The following is a 27,309-nucleotide window of genomic DNA, read 5'->3' on the forward strand; positions in this document are numbered from 1 at the left end:
CTTTAAGCTTCCAATCCAACTTTTCCAGCCCCTGCATGCTGTGATGAAATCGTCAACTCTTAAAAGTCTAGAGATTCTGCTTGACATTTTATATGTAAACGTGTACCTTAATTCCTGTATGTGATTGACAGCATGAGGGTCAGGGGAGGAGCGAAGCTGCCTTTGGGGGGAAAATTTGTCCCCCATTTCAAAAGGTTCAAAAGTTGTTTACTGGATAAATGACCTATTGATATACCATAAATGATAAACTAGAACTATTTTCGCTTAATAACTACTTACAGGCAAAGCACTGGGCTAAGACCTTTAGGGTAACACAAGTATGAATGCCACCGTTCTTGTTTTTGAAATCTTGAGGAGTCTGGTATCATAGGGAAAACAGGATGTAACTCAAGGTAAGCTTCAAAAATTCAATGATAATATCACCCAACAGTTTGGAGAAGTTTCTTATAGTTTAGTGAATCTACTTTTAACAGATCGTCTTCTTTAGAGGAGTATGCTTTTTTTTTTTTTTTTTGAGATAAAGTCTCTGTCAACCTATGTGGAGTGCTATGGCGTCATAGCTCACAGCAATCTCAAACTCTTGGGCTCAAGTGATACCCTTGCCTCAGCTTCCCAAGTTGCTGGGACTACAGGCGCCCACTACAACGCCTGGCTACAAGAGCATGCTTTTTACCACAGGGTGTAATTTAAATAGAACTTCAAATGTAGATAATGAAGTCACTCCCAGGTATATGCTCAAAAAAGAATTGAAAAGAATTTGGTGTACAAATACCTGTTCGAAGTATAACAGATACATAACAGTGTTATTCCCAATAGCCCAATGGTGAAAAGAACCCAAATGTCCATCAGTGGATAGATAGGTAAAACGTGGTATAGACCTACAATGGAATATTAAGCCTTTAAAAGGAGTGAAATTCTGACATTTGCTACAACATGGATGAACTTTGATGACATATTGAGTGTCCAGCACCTGTAGTCCCAACTACTCCGGAGGCTTAGGCAAGCGAATCGCTTGAGCCCAAGAATTGGAAGTTGCTATGAGCCATAATGCCAGAGCACTCTCCCAAGTGGGACAACATAAGACTCTGTCTCAAAAAAAAATGTGGCTCAGTGGGCAGGGCCCCTGCCCCATATACTGAGGGTGGTGGGTTCAAACCTGGCCCCGGCCAAAACTGCAACAAAAAATAGCCAGGCATTGTGCCGGGCGCCTATAGTCCCAACTACTCAGGAGGCTGAGGCAAGAGAATTGCCTCAGCCCAGGAGTTGGAGGTTGCTATGAGCTGTGTGACGCCACAGCACTCTGCCGTGGGCGATAAAGTGAAACCCCATCTCTACCAAAAAAAAAAACTTATGGAATATGTACTTTATCAAGCAAAAAACAGTTACCCCACATTACTGATATGAGTAATATCAGTCACAACAGGACAAGTATTATATGAGTCCACTTATATGAGGTACCTGGAGTAGTGACATTCATAGAAAGTAGAGTGGTAGTTCCAGGGGCTGGGAGGAGGGAATTGAGAGTTAATGCTTCATGATACAGAGTCTCAGTTTGGGATGATGAAAAAGTTCTTAGATGGAAAGCAGGGGGTAGTTGTGCAATATGAGTGTTCTTTTAATACCACTGAACTTAAAAATTGTTTAAAATGATAAATGTTATGTATACTTAGCACAATTTTTATACATTTAAAGGAATTTTTATTTATTTTTTATTTTTTTTGTAGAGAGAGAGTCTCACTGTACCACCGTCGGTTAGAGTGCCATGGCGTCAAAGGACTCACAGCAACCTCCAGCTTTTGGGCTTCCGCGATTCTCTTGCCTCAGCCTCCCAAGCAGCTGGGACTACAGGCGCCCACCACAACACCCGGCTATTTTTTTGTTGCTTATTGGTCGGGTCTGGGTTTGAACCTGCCACCCTCGGCATATGGGGCCGGTGCCCTACTCACTGAGCCACAGGCGCCGCCCATTAAAGGAAATTTTTAATAAGTGATATATCCATGATTCCTGGACCTAGGGGGGTTTTTTGCCTTACCTGCTAGTTGACCCTCTTATGACCTTCAACTTCATGACTAATGTCCTCTCCAAATTTACCTTTTTCACCATTCTTTCTCCCACTCTCAGAACTGGAAAATCACCCTTGGCTCTATCTGCTTCTGCTCTTTCCACATTTGGACAATCACCAAATCTAGATCTTTTCAAGCTGTCAGCTGCATCTGTTCCTTCCCAATACCCTATAGCCTTTGTTACCACATTTTGTCATAACTCATCTTACCCTTCCTCCACCAGATACCAAGTCCCACTTAGATACATACCATGTTATTATCTTTTCAGAATAAGTTTGAAGTGAAAAGACCCTAAGTCCTCATTTTACTATCACTCCTTAACCTTTGGAATTTTACTCACCCTCTTGTTTTGTTTTTTATTAACTGTTGAGAAATGAGAATTAAATGAGATTACCTATTTGGCAAATACATACAAAGCACCCATTATGGATCAAGTACGTGTTTGAGCAAAGACAGGTGAAGATCCTGTTAATCAAATGTTATCTTAGATGCTGGTTTGAGCTTGATGCTTATAATAGGCTGAAATATTTGGGGTCTTAGGTTGGTTGTATAATGCATGTAAGAGAAATGTAAATAGTTATAGCCAGAGGAAAATCGTGTCAGATTAAGATGCAAAGTTTTTGACACACTTATTGAGAAAGTGGGGTCTATTTTTTCTTTTCAATCTATATGGGTTTTGTAATTTCACCAATGAATAGACTACCTCAGTGCAACATTCTGGACCCAGGGGGAAAGAAACTGGCAGCTTCTACTTCCTGTCTCTTAAAGCATCCACTCTTGGAAACCAGATGACATGCTGTGAAGCAGACTAAGGGCTCCATAGAGGCCTTCATGGAGAAAAACTGAGTCCCTCCTCACCCCCTTACGCAACTCCTAGCTGTCAGCCAACACTCATTTGCCTTGCCAGCCATGTGAGTGAACCATATTGGAAGTGAATCCTCCAGACTTAGTTCAGCCACTTTAGCTAACTGCCTAAGGACTACTAATGCAGCTTTGCTCACATGCACAGAAAGCTGAAATGCCTGAGAATTGGCATTCCCAGTAGTGCTTTCATAGTGCTTTGCCAATGACTGATGGATATGAATGTATAAAGGTCTAGTTCCCTAATGTCAGACGTACAGCATGCAGAATTTGAAGAAAAATAATTGCTAAAGCTTTCTAGTTCCTGGCACTTTGTTATGGCAGCCCAAGCTGTCACATTCATGATACTGAGTTACATAAAACTGTATAATATCCTATGGAGCAATAAGAGCCCAACTTACAGAATATCTGGCCAGACAAGGTGGCTCCCGCCTGTAATCCTAGCACTCTGGGAGGCCAAGGCAGGTGGATTACCTGAGCTCACAGGTTCGAGACCAGCCTGACCCAGAGCAAGACCCTGTCTCTAAAAATAGCCAGGCATTGTGGCCAGCACTGTAGTCCCAACTATTTGGGAGGCTGAGGCAAGAGAATTGCTTGAGCCCAAGAGTTTGAAGTTATGATCTATAATGCCACAGCACTCTACCGAGGGGGACAAAGTTGAGACTCTGTCTCAAAAACACTTAAGGCACATCTATCAAGCAAAAAACAGTTATCCCACATTATCAATAATTCAATAATCTGCAAGTTAACCTATAACTTTGTTCATGGTTGTTAAGCTCTCTCACTTTTATATAATAACTCAAAGTTATAAACCCCACGAGAGTCAAATATCTGTGATACAGGCTTAATGCTCAGGCATCATATTAAAATGTTGTGAAATAATTTTTTTTTTGCATAGTAAAGTTATAGTTGGCTGTTGTGCTATAAGAATGGGTGTGGTGTCTTGCACCTGCAGTCCTAAGCACTTGGGAGGCTGAGGCAGGAGGATTGCTTGAGGCCAGTTAAAGCCTGCAGTCTGTTAAAATCAGGCTGTTGCACTCCAGCCTAGGCCACAGAGACCCCATCTCAAAAACAAAACAAAAAAATGGCGACCAAACGTAATGGCTCACGCCTGTGATCACAGCACTTGGGAGACCAAGGCGGGTGAACTGCTTGCGCTCAGGAGTTCAAGACCAGCCTGAGCAAGAGCAAGACCCCCATCTCTTAAAAAAAAAAAAAAAATAGCCAGGCATTGTGGCTCCCAACTACTTCGGAGGCAGAGGCAAGAGAATTGCTTCAGCTCAAGAGTTTGAGGTTGGTTGCTGTGACTTGTGATACCATGGCACTCTACTGAGAGTGACAAAGTAAGACTCTGTCTCTAAATAAATAAATAATGGCCACCAGATTGCCTGGCATCCTGACAAGGAAGGTGCTGGGCCAGTTGAACTACCCTATGGTGTGTCATATGGGCCAACCCTGAGCCTGTGTGAGTAGTGTAGAAGAAATAAGATTCAGAAATAAGATTTGAGGGTGGTGCCCGTGGCTCAGTAGGGCGCTGGCCCCACCTGAGGGTGGCGGGTTCAAACCCAGCCCCTGCTGAACTGCAACCAAAAAATAGCCGGGCACTGTGGTGGGCGCCTGTAGTCCCAGCTGCTTGGGAGGCTGAGGCAGGAGAATCACAAAAGCCCAAGAGCTGGAGGTTGCTGTGAGTCCTGTGATATCATGGCACTCTATCGAGGGTGGTAAAGCCTACAAAAAAAAAAAGAAATAAGATTTGAACTCTATCATTCCAAAGAGTCTGGAAAATTTTTTCAATTGCCAAACATGTAAAGTTTATATCCATAGTTTTTTGTGCTTTTTCTTAATGACGTTCCCCACATTGTATAAGCTTCACCCACAAAATCTGGAAATGCACTGCCAAGATCCAAATCTAGACCAGTGGTTTTTTTGTTTGTTTTGTTTTGTTTGTTTGTTTGGTTTGAGACAGAGTCTCACTATGTCACCCTGGGTAGAGTCCGGTGGCATCAGAGCTCACAGCAACGTCAAACTCTTGGGCTTAAGCAATTCTCTTGCCTCAGCCTCCCAAGTAGCTGGGACTACAGGTGCCTGTCCAATACCTGGCTATTTTTTTTTTTATTGTTTTTGTTGTTGCAGTTGTCATTGTTTAGCTGGCCCAGGGTGGGTTTGAACCCACCACCCTCGGTTAATGTGGCTGGTACCGTAACCACTGTGCTTCAGGCACTGAGCCAAATTATGTTGATTTTAAAAAAGAGTAAATAACGCCTGTAGTCCCAGCTACTCTGGAGGCTGAGACAAGAGAATCGCTTAAGCCCAGGAGATGGAGGTTGCTGTGAGCTGTGTGATGCCATGGCACTCTACCGAGGGCCATAAAGTGAGACTCTGTCTCTACAAAAAAAAAAAAAGTAAATAAAAGAATATACTACTGTGCTTTGAACTTCTTTCAAAAATAATTAAAGATCGGGCGGCGCCTGTGGCTCAGTCCGTGGGGCACCGGCCCCATATACCGAGGGTGGCAGGTTCAAACCCGGCCCCAGCCAAACTGCAACCAAACAATAGCTGGGCGTTGTGGTGGGTGCCTGTGCTCCCAGCTGCTCGGGAGGCTGAGGCAAGAGAATCACTTAAGCCCAGGAGTTGGAGGTTGCTGTGAGCTGTGTGAGGCCACGGCACTCTACCGAGGGCCATAAAGTGAGACTCTGTCTCTACAAAAAAAAAAATAATAAAATAATTAAAGATCACTAAAAATTTTCATGGCACACCTAAAGTCCTCTCAGAGCACACCAGTTGCACCAGTTGAAAATCACTGATCTAGAGGAAAACTGACTACAACAGCACAACTAATATGATCATCACTGTATCAGTCTCAGGGTTCTCCAGAGAAGCAGAACCAAGAGGGTGTGTGAGTGTATGTATGTGTATATATGTGTGTGTGTGTATATACGCACATACATGCATGCAAACACACACACACACACATATATATGTATATAAATATATACAGGAAAGAAATTCTCATAAACCTGATGGGAGTGCAGCCATTTTAGAAAATCAGGTCAGGGGCGGCGCCTGTGGCTCAGTCGGTAAGGCGCCGGCCCCGTATACCATATACCGAGGGTGGCGGGTTCAAACCCAGCCCCAGCTGAACTGCAACCAAAAAATAGCCGGGCGTTGTGGCGGGCGCCTGTAGTCCCAGCTACTCGGGAGGCTGAGGCAAGAGAATCGCTGAAACCCAGGAGTTGGAGGTTGCTGTGAGCTGTGTGACGCCACAGCACTCTACTGAGGGCTATAAAGTGAGACTCTGTCTCTACAAAAAAAAAAAAAGAAGAAAATCAGGTCAGAAAACAGCAATTTCCCCCCCCCCAGATTCCTGGAGAGCCTCAAGGCCAGAGTTCCTAGAAACACTCTACCCATAATCCTCACACCTATAATCCAAACCCAGCACTAGAGAAAAGCTCCAAGCAGTACTCTGTGCCCACTTCCCTGTTTCAACTATATAGATAAGGCCAATAAAAGCCTTTTGAAGGCCAGGCCTGGTGGCTGGAGCCTATAATCCTAGCAGTCTGATGGTCTTGAGGGGTGGGAGTGGGGGTCGCAAGAGTATGGCTTAAGCCAAGGAGTTTGAGCTTGCTGAGAACTATGATGCCATGGCACTCTAGCCTGGGTGGCAGAGTAAGACTCTGTCTCAAAAAAAAAAAGCCTTTGCACCTGTGTAGGAGCTGAGCTGACACCCGGCCATTCTCCATTCTCCTTTTTCCCTCCATTAAAGTCTCCCCTTGTCCCTAGACTGGCCTCTCTTTTCTTGCAGTCACCCTGGTCCTATGACAGAACTCCTCATCTTTATGGTGCATTGGCTAGGAAATGAGGCAGGAAGACCAGTCCGGGGACCACTTCTGACCCTTGCCCAGGCCCACCTTCCCACCACCGCACACTAATTCCTTAGGAAGGGGGTCCTCCTCCTCCAGGATCTCCCAGTCCTCCTCTGTCCATTGAGTCCTCTGAAAATCCTAGCACTAGGTCGGAGATTTCCCCTGGAATCTGGAATCAGTGTCTCAGTCCAAACACCTATCTCAGGGATGCCCAAGGGACAAAGCTGTGATTCTCCAGACTTTATCCTGTCAGTTCTATGGGTGACATGGGGACGCCTGCATCCCTCCCGGTAATATTCCACCCCATTCCTCCTTACCTCCCATGCCATGACAATCATTCCATCCCCTCCCAAGCATGCCCCCGGGTAGCCTGGGTTTATAAGGACATGTCAAACAAATCTGATTCCTCTTCTTACCCCCACAGCCTCTCCATCTGACTCCCTTTCTCTCTCTGCCCGACTTCTTTCTCCACACAGTCTCTCAGGAACAGCCTCCAGAAGCTGTTTTACCCTTAGGCATTGTCAGAGTCCAGGTCCCCTTTAACCTAAGAGACCTGTTCCAAATTGAAAAACACCTTGAATCCTTTTCAAATGACCCTACCCAATTTACAAAAAAATTCCAAGTCAGGCCCACAAAGGAGTGTCTCACTCAATCAGTTGCCCTGGGAAGAATGCTGTGATGTCATCATAGCTCACACCAATTTCAAACTCTTGGGCTCATGCAATCCTCATGCCTCAGCTTCAGGAGGAGCTGGGCCTACAGGCAACCACCACAATGTCCAGCTAAGTTTTCTGTCTAGGAAGAACCAGGGTCTTGCTCTTGCTCAGGCTGCTCTTGAACTCCTGAACTCAAGCATCTCCCCCTTCCTTGGCTTCCCAGAGTGCTAGGATTACAGGCATGAGCCACTGGCGCATGGCCAGTTTGTCAGGATTCTCACTGGTTTACAGCAATAACATTTATTAGTGATTGCCTATACATTGTTGAATTATAGGGTATAAGTTCTGACCTAGAGCATGTTCCAGGAAGGAGGAATGCCCCATGAGCAAAGCAGCGGGGACACAGGGATCTGGAAAACACTCTTCTTACCAAAGGAATGGAAAAACCATCACTTGTGGGTGGTGCCTGTACCTTAGTGAGTAGGGCGCCAGCCCCATATACCGAGGGTGGTGGGTTTGAACCCGGCCCTGGCCAAACTGCAACAAAAAAATAGCCAGGAGTTGTGGCAGGCGCCTGTAGTCCCAGCTACTTGGGAGGCTGAGGCAAGAAAATCACCTAAGCCCAGGAGTTGGAGGTTGCTGTGAGCTGTGATGCCATGGCACTCTACCCAGGGCAACAAAATGAGACTCCGTCTCCAAAAAAAACCCCATCACTTGTGCTCAATATTAAGTTGAAACTAGTAAATTAACAACTATGTGATCACTTGAGAGAAAAACTCAATTGAAGTGGGGAGGAAGAAGAGCGTTCAACAAGTTCCCACCGAAAAGAAACAATGCATGGGTCAAAGAAACAACTACAAGCTAGACCGTACCTTACTAATTGTGTATCTTCATATTAATTTGAAATTTGTAAAAATACAGTAAAAAAAAATTGAAGATCAGTTGTGATGGCTCAGCCCTGTAATCCTAGCACATTAGGAGGCCAAGGCAGGAGGATCACTTGAAGCCAAGAGTATAAGACCATTTTGAGCAAGAGTAAAACCCCACACACACACCATCTCTACAACAACTAGATGGAGAAATTAGCCAGGTGTGGTGGTACACAACTACAGTCCCAGCTACCTGGGAGCCTGAGGTATAAGAATCACTTGAGCCCAGGCATTTGAGGTTGCAGTGAGCTATAATGACATCACTGGATTCTAGCTCAGCCTGTCAGGGTTCAGGCAGCTGTCTATATTCTCCATTCTTAGTGTGCCCTTGGCCAAATAATTACCAAACCTACCAAAGGCAAGGCAAGCATCAAACAAAATTTATTGAGGAAAAGAAAGATAAGTTTATAGAGCCAGAGGAAGATACAGGTTTACAGAACAAAATATGTTCACCATAGATGATGAATGGGCCCTGGGTGCAGATGAGAAAGTCCCGGGTTATAGTCTGGATTACATTTTTATTCTGTCTGAATTGGGCCCTCCCAGAGATTCAGACATCATCACAGAACCACTTTGATAGACAGTTAATGAAATGGTAATTAGCCTTAGGTTACTCTAGGTCACCATCCCCTGGGAGCCTGGGCTGCCTAGCTCATGGGGCGTTCTTCTTTCTCCCAGGTGTGGCAATTGCTCAGGATAGGATTAAGGTGAGGCAGTACCAAGATGGCCCTTGTCCTTCTTCCCAGGTGGGACAATTACTGAAGGCATATCAAGACAAAGCACCTGGGCTCGGCATCTGTAGCACAGTAGTTACAGCACCAGCCACATACACCAAGAGTGGCAGGTTCGAACCTGGCCCAGGCCAGCTAAACAACAATGACAACTGAAACAACAAAAAATAGCCAGGCATTGTGGCAGGTGCCTGTAGTCCCAGCTACTTGGGAGGCTGAGGCAAGAGAAGTGCTTAAACCCAAGAGTTTGAGGTTGCTGTGATGTATGACGCCACGGCACTCTACCAAGGGCAACATCGTGAGACTCTGTCTCAAAAAAAAGGTCTTGCTATGTTTTCCAGGCTAAATTAGAACTCCTGGGCCCAAGGGATCTTTCTGCCTCATCCTCTGAGTAGCTGGGTCTAATACTATAGGCAGGTGCCACAGCCTCTACTCCCTGCTCCTGGCTATGTCAACTTTAATCGCATTCCTGGCTATGCTGACTTGCTTCTCTACTGGCTTTGCAACTAAATCACCAGCCCTGTTCACATTGCTCTCAGTCTTCTGGAGTAGCTGGTAAGACTGCATGTGTTGAAAATAAGATGGAGTATGGGCGGCGCCTGTGGCTCAGTGAGCAGGGCGTCGGCCCGATACACCGAGGGTGGCGGGTTCAAACCCAGCCCCGGCCAAACTGCAACAAAAAAATAGCCGGGTGTTGTGGCGGGCGCCTATAGTCCCAGCTACTCGGGAGGCTGAGGCAGGAGAATCGCCTAAGCCCAGGAGTTGGAGGTTGCTGTGAGCTGTGTGACGCCACAGTACTCTACTGAGGGCAATAAGGTGAAACTCTGTCTCTACAAAAAAAAAAAAAAGAAGAAGAAAATAAGATGGAGTAAGTCAGGCTAGGGCCCTGTAGTGTAAATTTTTTTTTTTTTTAAAGGGAAAATAGGTCGTGTAAATTCATCAAGAGTAAATTACTATTTTAAGAAATTTTTTTTTTTTTTTTTGCAGTTTCTGGCCAGGGTTGGGTTTGAACCTGCCACCTCCGGCATATAGGGCCAGTGCCATACTCCTTTGAGCCACAGGCACTGCCCAAGAAAATTTTGTTATTTTAACCAAATTTCATAAATTATAGCCAACTGGATCACCTGCAAATTCCTTCATAAATTCTCTTATGACTTCTATCTAACCTGTGTAATCTATTAAAGTGCAAAAAAACCCTTCTGTTTTGTCTCATTTTCATTTTGCTTAAATACCATTTTATTTCAGGAAAACAAAACCACATCTCATAAAACAGAATCAAATTTAATATAAAATTAATCCCTTAGCCAAACTGATAACTAGAAGATTTTCTTTTTTTGAAACAGAGTGTCACTCTCTCACCCTGGGTAAAGTGCCATGGCATCATCATAGTGAGAGAGAATACCCAGGAAAAGTAAGGTCTGAGAGAACTAAAGTCTTCTCACTGGAAGCCCCAAGTACATACCTACAAAATGTTCCCTGTGGTGACTCAGCTCTTAACCACTTCTATAAAAGCCCATGCCCACTGTCTCCAGCTGGATTCAAACTGACCAATGAGAAGGCTACCATGGACCAAGAACCCTTGGCTGGAGATAAAAGGGAAAAGACAGAGCCAGCCAGGAAGCATGGCCATTTTGGACTTTACTCTGCCATTGCTCCACCAGCTGAAATAAAGCCCTTCCTCTTTTAAACATAGTGTTCAGGTGTTCCTTCTCTTCATTGGGCCTCGTCTTCATGCAACAATAGCTCACAGCAACCTCAAACTCTTGAGTTCAAGCAATCCTCTTGCCTCAGCCTCCCAAGTAGCTGGGACAACAGTCATGAACCACCATGCCCAGCTACTTTTTTTTTCTATTTTTAGTAGAGATGGGACCTCACTTTTGAGGTTAGGCTGGCCTCAACCTCCTGTGCTCATGCTGTCGCCAGCCTCAGCCTCCCAGAGTGCTGAGATTAGAGGAATGAGCCACTGCACCTGCCCCATCACTAGAAAATTTAAAAGGCAAAAATCTCATTCTTTGACAGAGAAAAAACTCAGTTTCCCAAATAATCATAGATAATCAAAGTATTACGTTTTACAAATGACTCAGACATTTTATGATTATTATCCTAGTTTAACATAACATGACTTTAAGGGTTATTTTCTTTATGAGACATAGTCTCACTCTGTTGCCCTGAGTAGAGTGCTGCTGTGGCATTGTCGTAGCTCACAGCAACTTCAATCTCTTGGGCTCAAGCAGTCCTCTTGCCTCCATCTCCTGAGTAGGTGAGACTACAGGTGCCTGTCACAAAGCCCAGCTAGTTTTTCTATTTTTATTAGAGACAGGGTCTTGCTCTTGCTCAGGCTGGTGTCAAACTCCTGAGCTGAGGCAATCCACCCACCTCAGCCTCCCAGAGTGCTAGGATTACAGGCATGAGCCACCAAAGCCAGCTGACTTTAAGGTTTTAAGTTACTAAAAAGTGTTCTGAAACCACAACATAGGAACCATCCCTGATGTCTTTTCTGATCTTCCTAAATCTCACGTGGCCATCTGGCATCAAAATGGATGGAAAAGACAGAACTTATTTGTGTCTTTAATTCATTTACCAGGTGCAAAGACAGAAAACGAGATGACTAGAGGATTCAATTTATCTTCTAATAGCCACATGCAAAGCTGGAGCAGGGAAGAAGGGGCCGTGTAGGCTACACTGTGCCTTGTAGCTGCTGGCCTAAGCACTGAGAACATGGCCCTAGGCCTCACCACAGCCACCTATCTAGACCTCAGAAGTCAGATGCTCAAAACTAAGAACATAAGGTCACAGTCAAATCCAGCAAATTTTAGAAATATTACAGAGGTGGAAATTCTATTATCTCTAAATATATAAACTATAATAAGTTTTAAAACTAATTTTATTTATCAAAGAACACCAAAATCACCAGAATGAAAAGACATTTCAGTTCATTTCTGTTTTCCTGATAAAATATTTGATTTAAGTTCTTTTTTTTTTTTTTTTATTGTTGGGGATTCATTGAGGGTACAATAAGCCAGGTTACACTGATTGCAATTGTTAGGTAAAGTCCCTCTTGCAATCATGTCTTGCCCCCATTAAGTGTGACACACACCAAGGCCCCACCCCCCTCCCTCCGTCCCTCTTTCTGCTTCCCCCCCCATAACCATAATTGTCATTAATTGTCCTCATATCAAAATTGAGTACATAGGATTCATGCTTCTCCATTCTTGTGATGCTTTACTAAGAATAATGTCTTCCACTTCCATCCAGGTTAATACGAAGGATGTAAAGTCTCCATTTTTTTTACTGGCTGAATAGTATTCCATGGTATACATACACCACAGCTTGTTAATCCATTCCTGGGTTGGTGGGAATTTAGGCTGATTCCACATTTTGGCGATTGTAAATTGAGCTGCAATAAACAGTCTAGTACAAATGTCCTTATGACAAAGGGATTTTTTTCCTTCTGGGTAGATGCCCAGTAATGGGATTGCAGGATCAAATGGGAGGTCTAGCTTGAGTGCTTTGAGGTTTCTCCATACTTCCTTCCAAAAAGGTTGTACTAGTTTGCAGTCCCACCAGCAGTGTAGAAATGTTCCCTTCTCTCCACATCCACGCCAGCATCTGCAGTTTTGAGATTTTGAGATGTGGGCCATTCTCACTGGGGTTAGATGATATCTCAGGGTTGTTTTGATTTGCATTTCTCTAATATATAGAGATGATGAACATTTTTTCATGTGTTTATTAGCCATTCGTCTGTCATCTTTACAGAAAGTTCTATTCATGTCTCTTGCCCATTGATATATGGGATTGTTGGCTTTTTTCATGTGGATTAATTTGAGTTCTCTATAGATCCTAGTTATCAAGCTTTTGTCTGATTGAAAGTATGCAAATATCCTTTCCCATTGTGTAGGTTGTCTCTTTGCTTTGGTTATTGTCTCCTTAGCTGTACAGAAGCTTTTCAGTTTAATGAAGTCCCATTTGTTTATTTTTGTTGTTGTTGCAATTGCCATGGCAGTCTTCTTCATGAAGTCTTTCCCCAGGCCAATATCTTCCAGTGTTTTTCCTATGCTTTCTTGGAGGATTTTTATTGTTTCATGCCTTAAATTTAAGTCCTTTATCCATCTTGAATCAATTTTTGTGAGTGGGGAAAGGTGTGGGTCCAGTTTCAGTCTTTTACATGTAGACATCCAGTTCTCCCAACACCATTTATTGAATAGGGAGTCTTTCCCCCAAGGTATGTTCTTGTTTGGTTTATCAAAGATTAGGTGGTTGTAAAATGTTAGTTTCATTTCTTGGTTTTCAATTCGATTCCAAGTGTCTATGTCTCTGTTTTTGTGCCAGTACCATGCTGTCTTGAGCACTATGGCCTTGTAGTACAGACTAAAATCGGGTATGCTGATGCCCCCAGCTTTATTTTTGTTACAGAGAACTGCCTTAGCTATACGGGGTTTTTTCCGGTTCCATACAAAACGCAGAATCATTTTTTCCAAATCTTGAAAGTATGATGTTGGTATTTTGATAGGAATGGCATTGAATAGGTAGATTGCTTTGGGAAGTATAGACATTTTAACAATATTGATTCTTCCCATCCATGAGCATGGTATGTTCTTCCATTTGTTAATATCCTCTGCTATTTCCTTTCTGAGGATTTCATAGTTTTCTTTATAGAGGTCCTTCAACTCCTTCGTTAGGTATATTCCTAGGTATTTCATTTTCTTTGAGACTATGGTGAAGGGAGTTGTGTCCTTAATTAGCTTCTCATCTTGACTGTTATTGGTGTATACAAAGGCTACTGACTTGTGGACATTGATTTTATATCCTGAAACATTACTGTATTTTTTGATGACTTCTAGGAGTCTTGTGGTTGAGTTTTTGGGGTTCTCTAAGTATAAGATCATGTCGTCAGCAAAGAGGGAGAGTTTGACCTCCTCTGCTCTCATTTGGATTCCCTTTATTTCCTTGTCTTGCCTAATTGTATTGGCTAGAACTTCCAGCACTACGTTGAATAGTAAAGGTGACAGAGGACAACCTTGTCTGGTTCCAGTTCTAAGAGGAAAAGCTTTCAGTTTTACTCCATTCAGTAAAATATTGGCTGTGGGTTTGTCATAGATAGCTTCAATCAGTTTTAGAAATATGCCACCTATGCCTATACTCTTCAGTGTTCTAATTAGAAAAGGATGCTGGATTTTATCAAATGCTTTTTCTGCATCTATTGAGAGGATCATGTGATCTTTATTTTTGCCTCTGTTAATATGGTGGATAACGTTTATAGACTTGCGAATGTTAAACCAGCCTTGCATCCCTGGGATGAAGCCTACTTGATCATGATGAATGACTTTTTTGATGATAAGCTGTAATCTATTGGCTAGGATTTTGTTGAGAATTTTTGCGTCTATGTTCATGAGTGAGATTGGTCTGAAATTCTCCTTTTTGTTTGGGTCTTTTCCTGGTTTTGGTATCAGGGTGATGTTTGCTTCATAGAATGTGTTGGGGAAGATTCCTTCTTCCTCAATTTTTTGGAATAATTTCTGCAGTACAGGAATAAGCTCTTCCTTGAAGGTTTGATAGAATTCTGGAGTGAAGCCATCTAGACCAGGGCATTTTTTGGTTGGAAGATTTTTTATTGTTTCTTTGATCTCAATGCTTGAAATTGGTGTGTTCAGGAGCTCTATTTCTTCCTGGTTAAGTCTAGGGAGAGGGTGTGATTCCAAATATTGATCCATTTCTTTCACATTGTCAAATTTCTGGGCATAGAGTTTCTGGTAGTATTCAGAGATGATCTCTTGTATCTCTGTGGGATCAGTTGTTATTTCCCCTTTATCATTTCTGATTGAGGTTACTAGAGATTTTACTTTTCTATTCCTCGTTAGTCTGGCCAATGGTTTATCTATTTTATTTATTTTTTCAAAAAACCAACTCCTTGTTTCATTAATTTTCTGAATGATTCTTTTGTTTTCAATTTCATTGATCTCTGATTTGATTTTGGATATTTCTTTTCTTCTACTGAGTTTAGGCTTAGATTGTTCTTCTTTTTCCAATTCCATAAGATCTCTTGTGAGATTGTTGATGTGCTCTCTTTCTGTTTTTCGAATGTAGGCATCTAAAGCGATGAATTTTCCTCTCAAAACTGCTTTTGCAGTATCCCACAGGTTTTGGTAGCTTGTGTCTTCATTGTTGTTATGCTCAAAGAAGTTAATGATTTCCTATTTTATTTCTTCCTTCACCCATCTGTTATTCAACAGAAGATTGTTTAGTTTCCATGCCTTTGGGTGGGGTCGAGCATTTTTGTTAGAGTTGAGTTCCACCTTTAGTGCCTTATGGTCTGAGAAGGTACAAGGTAAAATTTCAATTCTTTTGATTCTGTTGATATTTGTTTTGTGTCCCAGGATATGATCAATTTTGGAGAATGTTCCATGTGGTGATGAGAAGAATGTATATTCTTTATCTTTGGGATGGAGTGTTCTATATGCGTCTATCAAGCACAGTTGTTCTAGGGTCTCATTTAAGTCTCTTATATCCTTGTTTAATTTCTGTTTAGAGGATCTGTCCAGCTCTGTAAGAGGAGTGTTAAGGTCCCCTGTTATTATGGTATTATCAGATATCGTATTGCTCAGACTGAGTAAGGTCTGTTTCAAGAATCTGGGAGCATTTAAATTGGGTGCATAGATATTTAGAATTGAAATGTCTTCTTGTTGTATTTTTCCCTTGACCAATATAAAGTGACCATCTTTGTCTTTTTTGACTTTAGTTGCTTTAAATCCACATGTATCTGAAAATAAGATTGCAACTCCTCTTTTCTTCTGAATTCCATTTGCCTGAAAAATTGTCTTCCAACCCTTGACTCGGAGCTTTAATTTGTCTTTTGAAGCCAGGTGTGTTTCTTGCAGACAGCAAATGGATGGCTTGTGTTTTTTAATCCAGTCAATCAATCTATGTCTCTTCAGTGGGGAATTCAAGCCATTAACATTTATTGAGATAATTGATAAGTGTGGTGGTATTCTATTCGTCTTATTTTGTGAGAGTCCATTGTTTAGTTTTATCTTTTGCATCCGTGTGGAGGTTTGGTTCTGTCCTTTAATTTCTGAGTTCTTACTTTGCTGCTGATCCATTGTGGTGGTCAGTGTGCAGAACAGGTTGAAGTATTTCCTGTAGAGCTGGTCTTGTTGTGGTGAATTTCCTCAATGTTTGTATATCTGTAAATGATTTGATTTCTCCGTCAATTTTGAAGCTTAGCTTAGCAGGGTACAGAATTCTGGGCTGGAAATTGTTCTGTTTAAGTAGATTAAAGGTAGATGACCATTGTCTTCTTGCTTGAAAAGTTTCATTAGAGAAGTCTGCGGTCAATCTGGTGGATTTGCCCCTGTAGGTCAACTGGCGCTTACTCCTGCCAGCTTGCAGAATCTTTTCTTTTGTCTTGACTTTGGACAGGTTCATCACAATGTGTCTTGGAGAAGCTCGGTTAGAGTTGAGGCGACCTGGGGTCCGATAGCCCTCTGAAAGCAGTGTGTCAGAATCTTTGGTGATATTTGGGAAATTTTCTTTTATAATATTCTCTAGTATGGCTTCCATTCCTCTGGGGCATTCTTCTTCCCCTTCTGGAATTCCTATAACTCGTATGTTGGAACGCTTCATAAAGTCCCATAATTCTGACAGTGAACGTTCTGCTTTCTCTCTCTTCTTTTCTGCCTCTTTTACTATCTGAGTTATCTCAAAAACTTTGTCTTCTACCTCTGAAATTCTTTCTTCTGCATGGTCTAACCTGTTGCTAATACTTTCCATTGCATCTTTAAGTTCACTGATTGACCGTTTCATTTCCTTCAGCTCTGCTATATCCTTTTTATATTCTTCATATCGTTCATCTCTGATTTGATTCTGTTTTTGGATTTCCTTTTGGTTATTTTCCACTTTATTAGCAGTTTCCTTCATTGTTTCCATCATTTCTTTCATTGTTTTCAACATGTGTATTCTAAATTCCCTTTCTGTCATTCCTAACATTTCTGTATAGGTGGAATCCTCTGCAGTAGCTACCTCATGGTCCCTTGGTGGGGTTGTTCTGGACTGGTTCTTCATGTTGCCTGGAGTTTTCTGCTGATTCTTCCTCATGGGTGATTTCTTTTATCTGTTTCCTTGCCCTAATTTTCCTTTCACTTCCTCTTGCTCTTTAAGTTCTCGTGCCTGTGGAAGTTGCAGGCGGGTTTAGATGGATTGAACACATGCAACCACTTGCCGGTTTTCCACTGTTTTAGTCCTCCTCTTGGGGTCCAGAAGTCTCTCGCTGACTCCCTGTATCCTCTCAGGGGTGATGATAGGCAGATCTCACCAGCCAGAGATGCCTGGAGTCCTGTATCCCCAGACTCATGGTGCCCAGATGCAAGGAAGCTGTTACTTGGCTGCCATCTTGCTCTGCCTTCTCTGTTTTTTTTTTTTTTTTTTTTAGAGACAGAGTCTCACTTTGTCACCCTCAGTAGAGTGCTATGGCATCACAGCTCACAGTAACCTCCAGCTCTTGGGCTTAGGCAATTCTCTTGCCTCAGCCTCCCAAGTAGCGGGGACCACAGGTACCTGCCACAAGGCCTGGCTATTTTTTGTTGCAGTTTGGGCAGAGCTGGGTTTGAACCTGCCACCCCCAGTATATGGGGCTGGCACCCTACTCACTGAGCCACAGGCGCTCCTTTGTCTTCCCCTTCCCCTTCCCCTTTCCTTTTGGCAAATTCCTGGGCTGCAAGCCCTCAACAAAATGAAGTAAGTCTGGTTCACTCCCAAGACAGCTGGGAAAGTATTCACTAACTTCTTGCGTAACTCCTGGGCCTGGGAAATTAACTGACTGTCCCCAGACTGATCTTTAGGCCATACCAGGTGGAGAGAATACTGAGACAAAAATGTATGAATACTGAGACAAAGATATACGGAGGAAAAGTACTGAAAATAAGATGTATGGGAAAATATTAAAACAAAGATACATGATGTGTAGCTAACAGCAAAATTCTGTTTCTGTACAGTGCTTGCTTGCTACCCCACCTGAATGCAACTGGACAGCCCGCGTGCCAACCAGGATGCAGACCAAGCCTTAAAAACCCAACTCCTTAAGCACTCAGGGTGGCTCTCTGAAACCCCATGTTGGGACACTGAGGCAGTCGCTGACCAGCTCTTCGATAAAAGGCCTCTGCTGTAAATTTGACTTGCAGTCTGGTCTTTGGGGAACTCCTGGGCACAACGTCAGTAGAGTGCTATGACATCATTGCTCACAGCAACCTCAAACTCTTGGGCTCAAGTGATCATCTTGCCTCAGCCTCCCAAGTAGCTGGGATTAAAGGGATCTGCCACAACACCAGGCTAGTTTTTTATTTATTTATTTACTTATTTATTTTTGAGACAGAGACTCAAGTTGTCACCCTGGATACTGTGCCACAGCATCATAGCTCACAGCAACCTCCAACTTGGGTTCAAGTGATCCTCTTGCCTCAGTTTCTCTATTTTTAGTAGTCTCACTTTTTTTTTTCCCTCAGGCTGGTCTTGAACTCATGACCTAAAGCAACTCACCCACCTCGGCCTCCTAGAGTGCTAGGATTATAGGTGTGAGCCACCACACCTAGCCATGAGGCTAGTTTTAGAGCTGGGGGTCTGGCTCTTGCTCAGGCTGTTCTCCAACTCCTGACCTCAGGCAATCCACCTGCCTTGGCCTCCCAGAGTGCTAGGATTATAGGTGTGAGCCACTACACCTGGCCTTTTTCTGTCTTTTATAAGGCAACTTACTGCTTACTTTTAATTACTACTTAATTATTTTAATGAGATCTGTTGTTTTTTTAATTTTTTTATTTTAAAAATCCTTTTATTTGCTTCATATTTTCACGTTCAGTAAAGATTTAGACGGGGCGGCGCCTGTGGCTCAGTGAGTAGGGCACTGGCCCCATATACCGAGGGTGGAGGGTTCAAACCCAGCTCCGGCCAAACTGCAACAACAATAAAAAAACAGCCGGGTGTTGTGGCGGTTGCCTGTAGTCCCAGCTACTCTGGAGGCTGAGGCAAGAGAATCACCTAAGCCCAAGAGCTGGAGGTTGCTGTGAGCTGTGATGACACAGCACTCTACGGAGGGCGACAAAGTGACACTCTGTCTCTAAAAAAAAAAACAATAAGATTTAGACAAAATTTAGATAAAATTTGAGAGGGCTGAAATTTTATGACAAAAAATAGTAACTTTTACATTAATATTAGTATAGCACCATTGAATTAGCAAAGTAAGTGACTTACTATCTCAGTGAAGAAAAAAAATCTCAAAATCTCACATAGGTACATATAAATTGGTATGATAAACATAAAACAGTTTTTCCCATTTCTGCTTCAAATTTAAAAATTATCAGCCAATTATAACATAAAATATCTTGTTAGTTTTTTATTTTTTATATCTATATTTTTGTTTTGGGGGGAGGGGGTAGAAAAGAAAGCAGCCTCTATACTGGGCCCTATTCAGTGGCAGCTTCTTGTTCCATAGGGTTAAGGAAGACTTTGAGGAAATAGAAGTTGTTTGGAAAAATCCAGGTGTAGTTGCTTTGTATGTTGTGATGGGTAGAAGGGATGAAGTGAAGTGTGAAGGCCCTCACACCCTCCATCTTGCCTCAGACTATGTCCTGGAACCCTGGGGCGGAGAAAGCGCCACTTTCATTCCCGCTTCTTGGGATTGTTGACAGCCACGTAGTGATAGAGGACAACAAGCAAAAAGAGCGACACGCCCAGCATGTTGGCGCAGATGGCGAGCTGCACGTCCGTGACCATCCTGTGGAGAAGAGGAGGGACTGTGCCTCGGGCCAGCGCACTCCTCGCTCCTCGCCTCGGCCTCACAAGGACCCGTCTTCGCCCCCACGGCCAGCCACGGCGGCGCTGGCTATGGGACGGCGCCTGCGTGCCTCTCACCTGATCAGCTCTGCTGGGATCTCTATTTTTTGTTTTATTTGTTTTTTTTTGTTTTTTTTTTATTGTTGGGGATTCATTGAGGGTACAATAAGCCAGGTTACACTGATTGCAATTGTTAGGTAAAGTCCCTCTTGCAATCATGTCTTGCCCCCATAAAGTGTGACACACACCAAGGCCCCACCCCCCGGGATCTCTATTTTTTTTATTTTTTTACATACACATGTGTTTATTAGGCTTCCACTTTTTGCCTTCACAGAATTAAAAAGGCTTAAAATTTAATAACAATAACAATGTTTAAGATAAGGACGAGAAACAAAAACCTCATAAAGAAGGAACAAAGATATGGGTGGCACCTGTGGCTCAAGGAGTAGGGCGCCGGTCCCATATGCCAGAGGTGGCGGGTTCAAACCTAGCCACGGCCAAAAGCCACAAAAAAAGAAAAAAAAAAAAAAGGAGGAACAAAGATAAATACATTCAGAAAAGAAATCCGATGATTGCCACATCGAAATATTAAGCAATAATAATAATAATGATGCAAAGAAAGTAACATTCACATTGTCAGATAAGAGTATGTTATAGAATGTTTTGACTCTGATGTTCAGCATGGAGTCATCAGTTAACTCTATTTTTTTTTTTTTTTTTTGTTTGTAGAGACAGAGTTTCACTTTATGGCCCTCTGTAGAGTGCTGTGGCATCACACAGCTCACAGCAACCTCCAACTCCTGGGCTTAAGCGATTCTCTTGCCTCAGCCTCCCAAGTAGCTGGGACCACAGGCACCCGCCACAACGCCCAGCTACTCTTTGGTTGCAGTTCAGCCGGGGCCGGGCTCGAACCCACCACCCTCGGTATATGGGGCCGGCGCCTTACCAACTGAGCCACAGGCGCCGCCCCAGTTAACTCTTCTTATTGCTTTTTCCAAAGTCTCAAAAAATAGGCAACTAATATTTATAAATAAAAGTAAAAGATAATTTCAAAAAACAGATCATGCCAAATTTTATAGACAATAGAAAAAGAAGAAATACTTCAAAATCATTCTACTTCATCTGGATACACCTGATATTAAAATTGGAGAAAATATATTATTATAAAGGGGAAATTACAAACATATTTCACTTATAAATGAGGATGCAATATCCTAAACAACATATTAACAAGTTGAATTATGTTTAAGTAATGTATTTTGGTCAAAATTAAATCCAATTTTTGTGAGAATTAGTCACTATTTTCTTTTCTTTCTTTTTTTTTCTCCTTTTCCTTGCCCTTACCCCCTCTCTCCTTCTCTGTCTGGTCTCCCCTTCCCCCATGCCCCACCATGTCATTAATTGTCATTAATTGTCCTCACATCAAAGTTGAATACATAGGATTCATACTTTTCCATTCCTGTGATACTTCACTAAGAATAATGTGTTCCACCTCCATCCAGGTTAGTACAAATGCTGCAAAAATCTCCATTTTTGATGGCTGAATAATATTCCATGGTATACATATACCACAGCTTACCAATCTATTCTTGGGTTGAAGGACATTTAGGCTGTTTCCACATTTTAGCGATTGTAAATTGGGCTGCAATAAACAGCCTAGTACAAGTGTCTTTATAATAAAAGTTTTTTTTTTTCCTTCCGGATAGATGTCCAGTAATGGAATTGCAGGACCAAATGGGAGGTCTAGGTTGAGTTCTTTGAGGTTTCTCCATACTTCCTTCCAAAAAGGTTGTATTAGTTTGCAGTCCCACCCTTTAGTTGTAACACTGTAAAAGTGTTCTTTTCTCTCCACAACCGTGCCAGCATCTGCAGTTTTGAGATTTTGTCATATGGGCCATTCTTGCTGGGGTTAGGTGATCTCAGGGGGGGTTTAATTTGGATTTCTCTAATAATTAGGGATGATGAGCATTTTTTCATGTGTTTGCTGGCCATTCATCTGTCGTCTTTAGAGAAGATTCTATTCATCTCTCTTCCCCATTGATGTACTGGGAAGTACTTTTAATTACTGCTTAATTACTTTAATGAGATCTGTTGTTTTGAACAATGTAACATCATTATAATAATTAGTGCTCTTTTGGGTGGTGCATGTGGCTCAAAGGGGTAGGGCGCCGGCCCCATATGCCAGAGGTGGTGGGTTCAAACCCAGCCCGGCCAAAAACTGCAAAAAAAAATAATAATAATAATTAGTGCTCGTTTGCATATTTTGGTAATGAAATATCACAGGCATGGGGCATGCTATATATGTACACAGACATACAGACAGAAGCAGAAGTTTCCTACCATGAACAAGGACTCAGAAAAAGAAAAAAAAAAAGTAGAATTTACATTTGCTGCTTTTAAAACATATATTTTTATTCAGACTATTAATCTTTTAATTACCTAATTTCTTTACCTTAGCAATTTACCTAGGTTTTAGTTATCATTTTAAGGTATTTTTCTGCTAATCATTTTTACAACCTATAAATTAGGTATATAAATATGGTTTTAATTACTACTTTTTTTTTTTTGAGACAGAGTCCTAAGCTGTCACCTTGGGTAGAGTGCTGTGTCATCACAGCTCACAGCAACCTCAAACTCTCGGGTTTAAGCCATTCTCTTGCCTCAGCCTCCCAAGTAGCTGGGACTAATAGTGCCCAGCTATTGTTTAGTTGCAGTTGTCATTGTTGCTCAGCAGACCCAGGCTGGGTTCGAACCTGCCACCCTAAGTGTATGTGGCCGGCGCCCTTACTGACTGAGCTACAGGCGCTGCCTTAATTATTGCTTTTAAACTCATAAATCCTACCAAGAAAAAAAACAAATGTAACTATTTTAATGAGATCTGATGTTTTGAACAATGTAACATCATTATAATAATGCAAGGATCATTCAAAGGCCACTGTTCTCCAAAGGCAGGATGATACATCTGGCCAGGCACAGAGGCTCATGCCTATAATCCTAGCACTCTGGGAGGCAGGGTTAGGTGGATTGCCTGAGTTCAGAAGTTTGAGACCAGTATGAAGAAAAGCTAGACTCTCGCGTCAACTAAAAAATTGAAAAACTAGACGGGTGAGTTGTGACCGGCACCTATAGTCCCAGTTACTCAGGAGGCTGAGGCAAGAGGATCATTTGAGTCCTGGAGTTTGAGGTTTCTGTGAGCTGTGATGCCATAGCACTCTAGCCTGGGGCAACAGACTGAGATTCTGTCTCAAAAAAAAGAAAGAAAGAAAAAGGAGGAGATAATACATCGGCCATGCTATCTTACAGTAAAATTTCATTGTGGTTTTAGTTATAGGCAGGTACCTTACTGAGACCAATCAGACAAAATATGCTTTAATGGACTGTCATTGGGGATTGAGGCATGAGCCCCATAATATAGACCAGATACAGAAACACCAGATTTCCTAAGAACAAAACCAGAAATAATGAGAACTGAAGTTTTCAGCACACAACCAGAATAAAGCAGGTGCGCCTTAGTGATGGCAATGTGGTGGTGAGTGAGGGCAGAGCCTGAAGACTCCCAGGAGAAATCTCCCACCGGCGCTGCTTGGAGCATCCAAGCACTGCACCCCTGGGCTCATCTGTCCAGATGACCGCCAGGCTTCCCCAGCACAGCACTTACTGGACCCAGAGGTCCCTTAGTGGTCATCAGAAATATTACCAAAGAGGGTCTGGTCACCTGTCACTTGCAGCCAACATGCAGAGACTGGAATAGGTCCATCAAACTTTTTGTCAGAAGGTCAGCAATACTGGAGAACCGTGAGTATTGACTTTCCAAGACTGTTATGTTTTTCCACTTCCAAAATCACAGCTTTAGACATAAACGTTAAAAGCAAGAACCATACCAACCCTTATCTTAAACAACAGTAATCACCATAGTAAACAATAATGTACATAACCCATGTTCCATATAAACAACATTTCAGTTCAAAAGTTAATCTCTGGGTGGCGCCTGTGGCTCAGTGATTAGGGCGCCGGCCCCATATACTGAGGGTGGCGGGTTCAAACCCAGCTCCAGCTGAACTGCAACAAAAAAATAGCTGGGCGTTGTGGCGGGTGCCTGTAGTCCCAGCTGCTCAGGAGGCTGAGGCAGGAGAATCACGGAAGCCCAAGAGCTGGAGGTTGCTGTGAGTCCTGTGAAGTCATGGCATTCTACCGAGGGCGGTAAAGTTAGACTCTGTCTCTACAAAAAAGAAAAAAAAAGTTAATCTCCACCTGGCGCAGTGGCTCATGCCTATAATCCTAGCACGCTGGGAGGCTAACACAGGTGGATTGCTTGAACTCAGGAGTTCAAGACCAGCCTGAGCAAGAGTGAGACCCCATTTCTACTAAAAATACAAAAAAACTGGGTGGTGCCTGTGGCTCAAAGGAGTAGGGCGCCGGCCCCATATGCCAGAGGTGGCAGTCCATATGCTTGGACCCAGCCCCAGCCAAAAACTGAAAAAAAAAAAAAAAGTAGAAAAAACTGAGTCAAGAGGATCACTTGAACCCAAAGAGTTTGAGGTTGCTATGAATGGTGAGGCCAAGGCACTCTACCCAGGGCAACAGAATGAGACTATCTCAAAACAAAACAAAAGTTAATCTCCTAAATCAATTACCCTGAACCTGAATCACCCTGAAATGTATAATGAAAGTATACATTTTTACCTTAAAGCCTAATTTACAAAACAACAAGGATGGAAGACAAGAGGTGAAGGTTAGGTAGGCCCTAATCCTCTGGACCAGCTGTGTCATCTCTGCTCTAGCCTGACTGACTCCATCTTATTCTCACTACATGTGCTCTCATTCCCCGCTGCTCTCATTTTATGAGCAATAACCCAGCAAGTAAGCAAAGCCCAATATCTAGAATGAAAATTACATGGAACCCACCTAAGTGGAATAAGGTATCGCTACTTGCCCTCCTCTGGATAAAGGTAGCCCTTTAGAAGCAGGCTCATGTTAAACCTCTAAGAAATAGTTTATGAGACCTTGTGGCGGGCGCCTGTGGTCCCAGCTACTCAGGAGGCTGAGGCAGGAGAATCGCCTAAGCCCAGGAGTTGGAGGTTGCTGTGAGCTGTGTGAGCCCACGGCACTCTACCGAGGGCCATAAAGTGAAACTCTGTCTCTACAAAAAAAAAAAAAGAAATAGTTTATGAGAGACCCTTCCTAGCACCCAGAAGTAAGTACTATGTCACCCCTCCTCCCATATCTATGGAAGGGTAAAATTGACAGTGGGGAACATGTAACAGAGAGAATGACCTAAAAAGGGAGGAAAGGGTTAAAGATGTTTTCTGTCTCTTCAAACATCCTTACCCTTTTTGAGAACTGAGGTTGCACAAAGAACAAGGGACACTCTCTGGACCATGGGCCTGAGCAAGGATGTAGATTTCAGTTCTCAAAAAGGGTAAGGGAGTTCTGAAAAGACAGAAAACTGCCCCACCCCCTCTCTACTAAAAATAGAAAAACTAGCCAGGCATTCTGGTGGGTGCCTGGAGTCCCAGGCAAAAATTAAAAAAGAATGAAAGAAAATATCTTTTACCCCCTTTCAGGCCATTTTCTCACAAAGCTATAAATTTCGTTATAGCAGTGTGTCTTTTTTTTTTTTTTTTTAAGACAGAGTCTCGGGCGGCGCCTGTGGCTCAGTGAGTAGGGCGCCGGCCCCATATGCTGAGGGTGGCAGGTTCAAACCAGGCCCCGGCCAAACTGCAACAACAACAACAAAAAAAATAGCCGGGCGTTGTGGCGGGCGCCTGTAGTCCCAGCTGCTCGGGAGGCTGAGGCAAGAGAATCGCGTAAGCCCAAGAGTTAGAGGTTGCTGTGAGCCGTGTGACGCCACGGCCCTCTACCGAGGGCGGTACAGTGAGACTCTGTCTCTACAAAAAAAAAAAAGACAGAGTCTCGCTATGTCACCCTCGGTAGAGTGCTGTGATATCACAGCTCACAGCAACCTTCAACTCCTGGGCTTAGGCAATTCTCTTGCTTCTGCCTCTCAAGTAGCTGGGACTACAGGCATCTGCCACAACAAACACCTGGCTATTTTAGTTGTTGTTGTTGCAGTTGTCATTGTTTAGCAGGCCCAGACCGGGTCCAAGCCCACCAGCCCTGTTGTATATGGCCGGCACCCTGACCATTGAGCTATGGGCACTGAGCCATAACAGTGTGTCTTAGTTCTCTGAATGACTACCAAGCTATACACCAAGATGACTTGGTAACTTTTCTCTTTTTTTTGAGACAGATTTTCACTTGGTCACCCTTGGTAGAGTGCCCTGGCATCTCAGCTCACAGCAACCTCAAACTCTTGGTTTCAAGTGATTCTCTTGCCTCAGCCTCCCACATAGCTAGGGCCCACCACATACACCCAGCTATTTTTTAGAGACGGGGTCTCACTATTGCTCAGGTTGGTCTCGAACTCAGGAGTTTAGATTTTTAAAAATTCCATAATTATTTGAAGAAATGTATAAATAAAATCTACTTTGAGGACTTTACCAAGTAAAAAAACAAAAAAAAACTCAGGAGTTTAGGCAATCCACCTACCTCGGCCTCCCAAGTGTTGGGATTATGGGCATGAGCCACAGCACCCGGCCTTGGTAACTTTTCATTTAAAAATATGTTTAACGGCTTGGCACCCAAAGCTCAGTGTTTAGGGCACCAGCCACATACCCTGGGGTTGGTGGGTTCAAACCCAGCCCATGTCTGCTAAACAACGACAACTACAATAACAACTGCCAAAAAAATAGCCAGGCATCGTGGTGGGCACCTGTTGTCCCAGCTACCTGGGAGGCTGAGGCAAGAGAATTGCTTAAGTCCAAGAGTTAGAGGTTGCTGTGAGCTGTGACGCCATAGCACTCTACCAAGGGTGACATAGTGCAATTCTGTCTCCAAAAAAATTATGTTTAATTATTCCTTGTGGACAATTTGATTAGCTCCTTCATTTTTATTGTCTAAAGCTGCACATTGTAAACCTCCTGAATTGCCAAAAGAAATTTTACCTAGTCTTTAGAGTTGTTCACTTTTTGAACACCAATCCCAACACCATTATTTAGAGATGGCATTTTATTTGGCACCTCGAGATTTTGTCCACCTAAGGACAATATACCGTTGTAAGATTTGGATGGGTGGGATATCTTTCTTTCACAAAGTGACCGAAGAGGTCTGTTGTACAAGAGGAGAAAGCAGGAAAAGAGAACCAGTATTACTCCACCTTTCCACATTTTTAAAAAATTATTTATTTATTTTTGGAGATAGAGTCTCACTTTGTTGCAATGAGTAGAGTGCCATTGTATCCCAGCTCACGGCAACCTCAAACTCTTGGGCTCAAGCCATCCTCTTGCCTCAGTCTCCCAAGTATGAGGGACTATAGGCACCTGCCACAA

General features: G+C 42.9%; 1 protein-coding gene across 1 annotated transcript; it reads right to left on the bottom strand.

Moving 5' to 3' along the window:
- Window positions 1-19,466: 19,466 nt before the first annotated feature.
- LOC128586011 (dolichyl-diphosphooligosaccharide--protein glycosyltransferase subunit 4-like) lies at window positions 19,467-20,015 on the bottom strand. Its single transcript, XM_053591502.1, has 2 exons — window positions 20,000-20,015; window positions 19,467-19,862 (listed from the first exon to the last, which is right to left on the bottom strand). The coding sequence occupies exon 2, from the start codon at window positions 19,859-19,861 to the stop codon at window positions 19,748-19,750; it is 114 nt and encodes a 37-aa protein (XP_053447477.1). The 5' UTR covers window position 19,862; window positions 20,000-20,015; the 3' UTR covers window positions 19,467-19,747.
- Window positions 20,016-27,309: the final 7,294 nt, after the last annotated feature.

The sequence above is a fragment of the Nycticebus coucang genome, chromosome 5 (genome assembly GCF_027406575.1).
Source record: "Nycticebus coucang isolate mNycCou1 chromosome 5, mNycCou1.pri, whole genome shotgun sequence".
In the NCBI taxonomy this organism is placed as follows: Eukaryota; Metazoa; Chordata; class Mammalia; order Primates; family Lorisidae; genus Nycticebus; species Nycticebus coucang.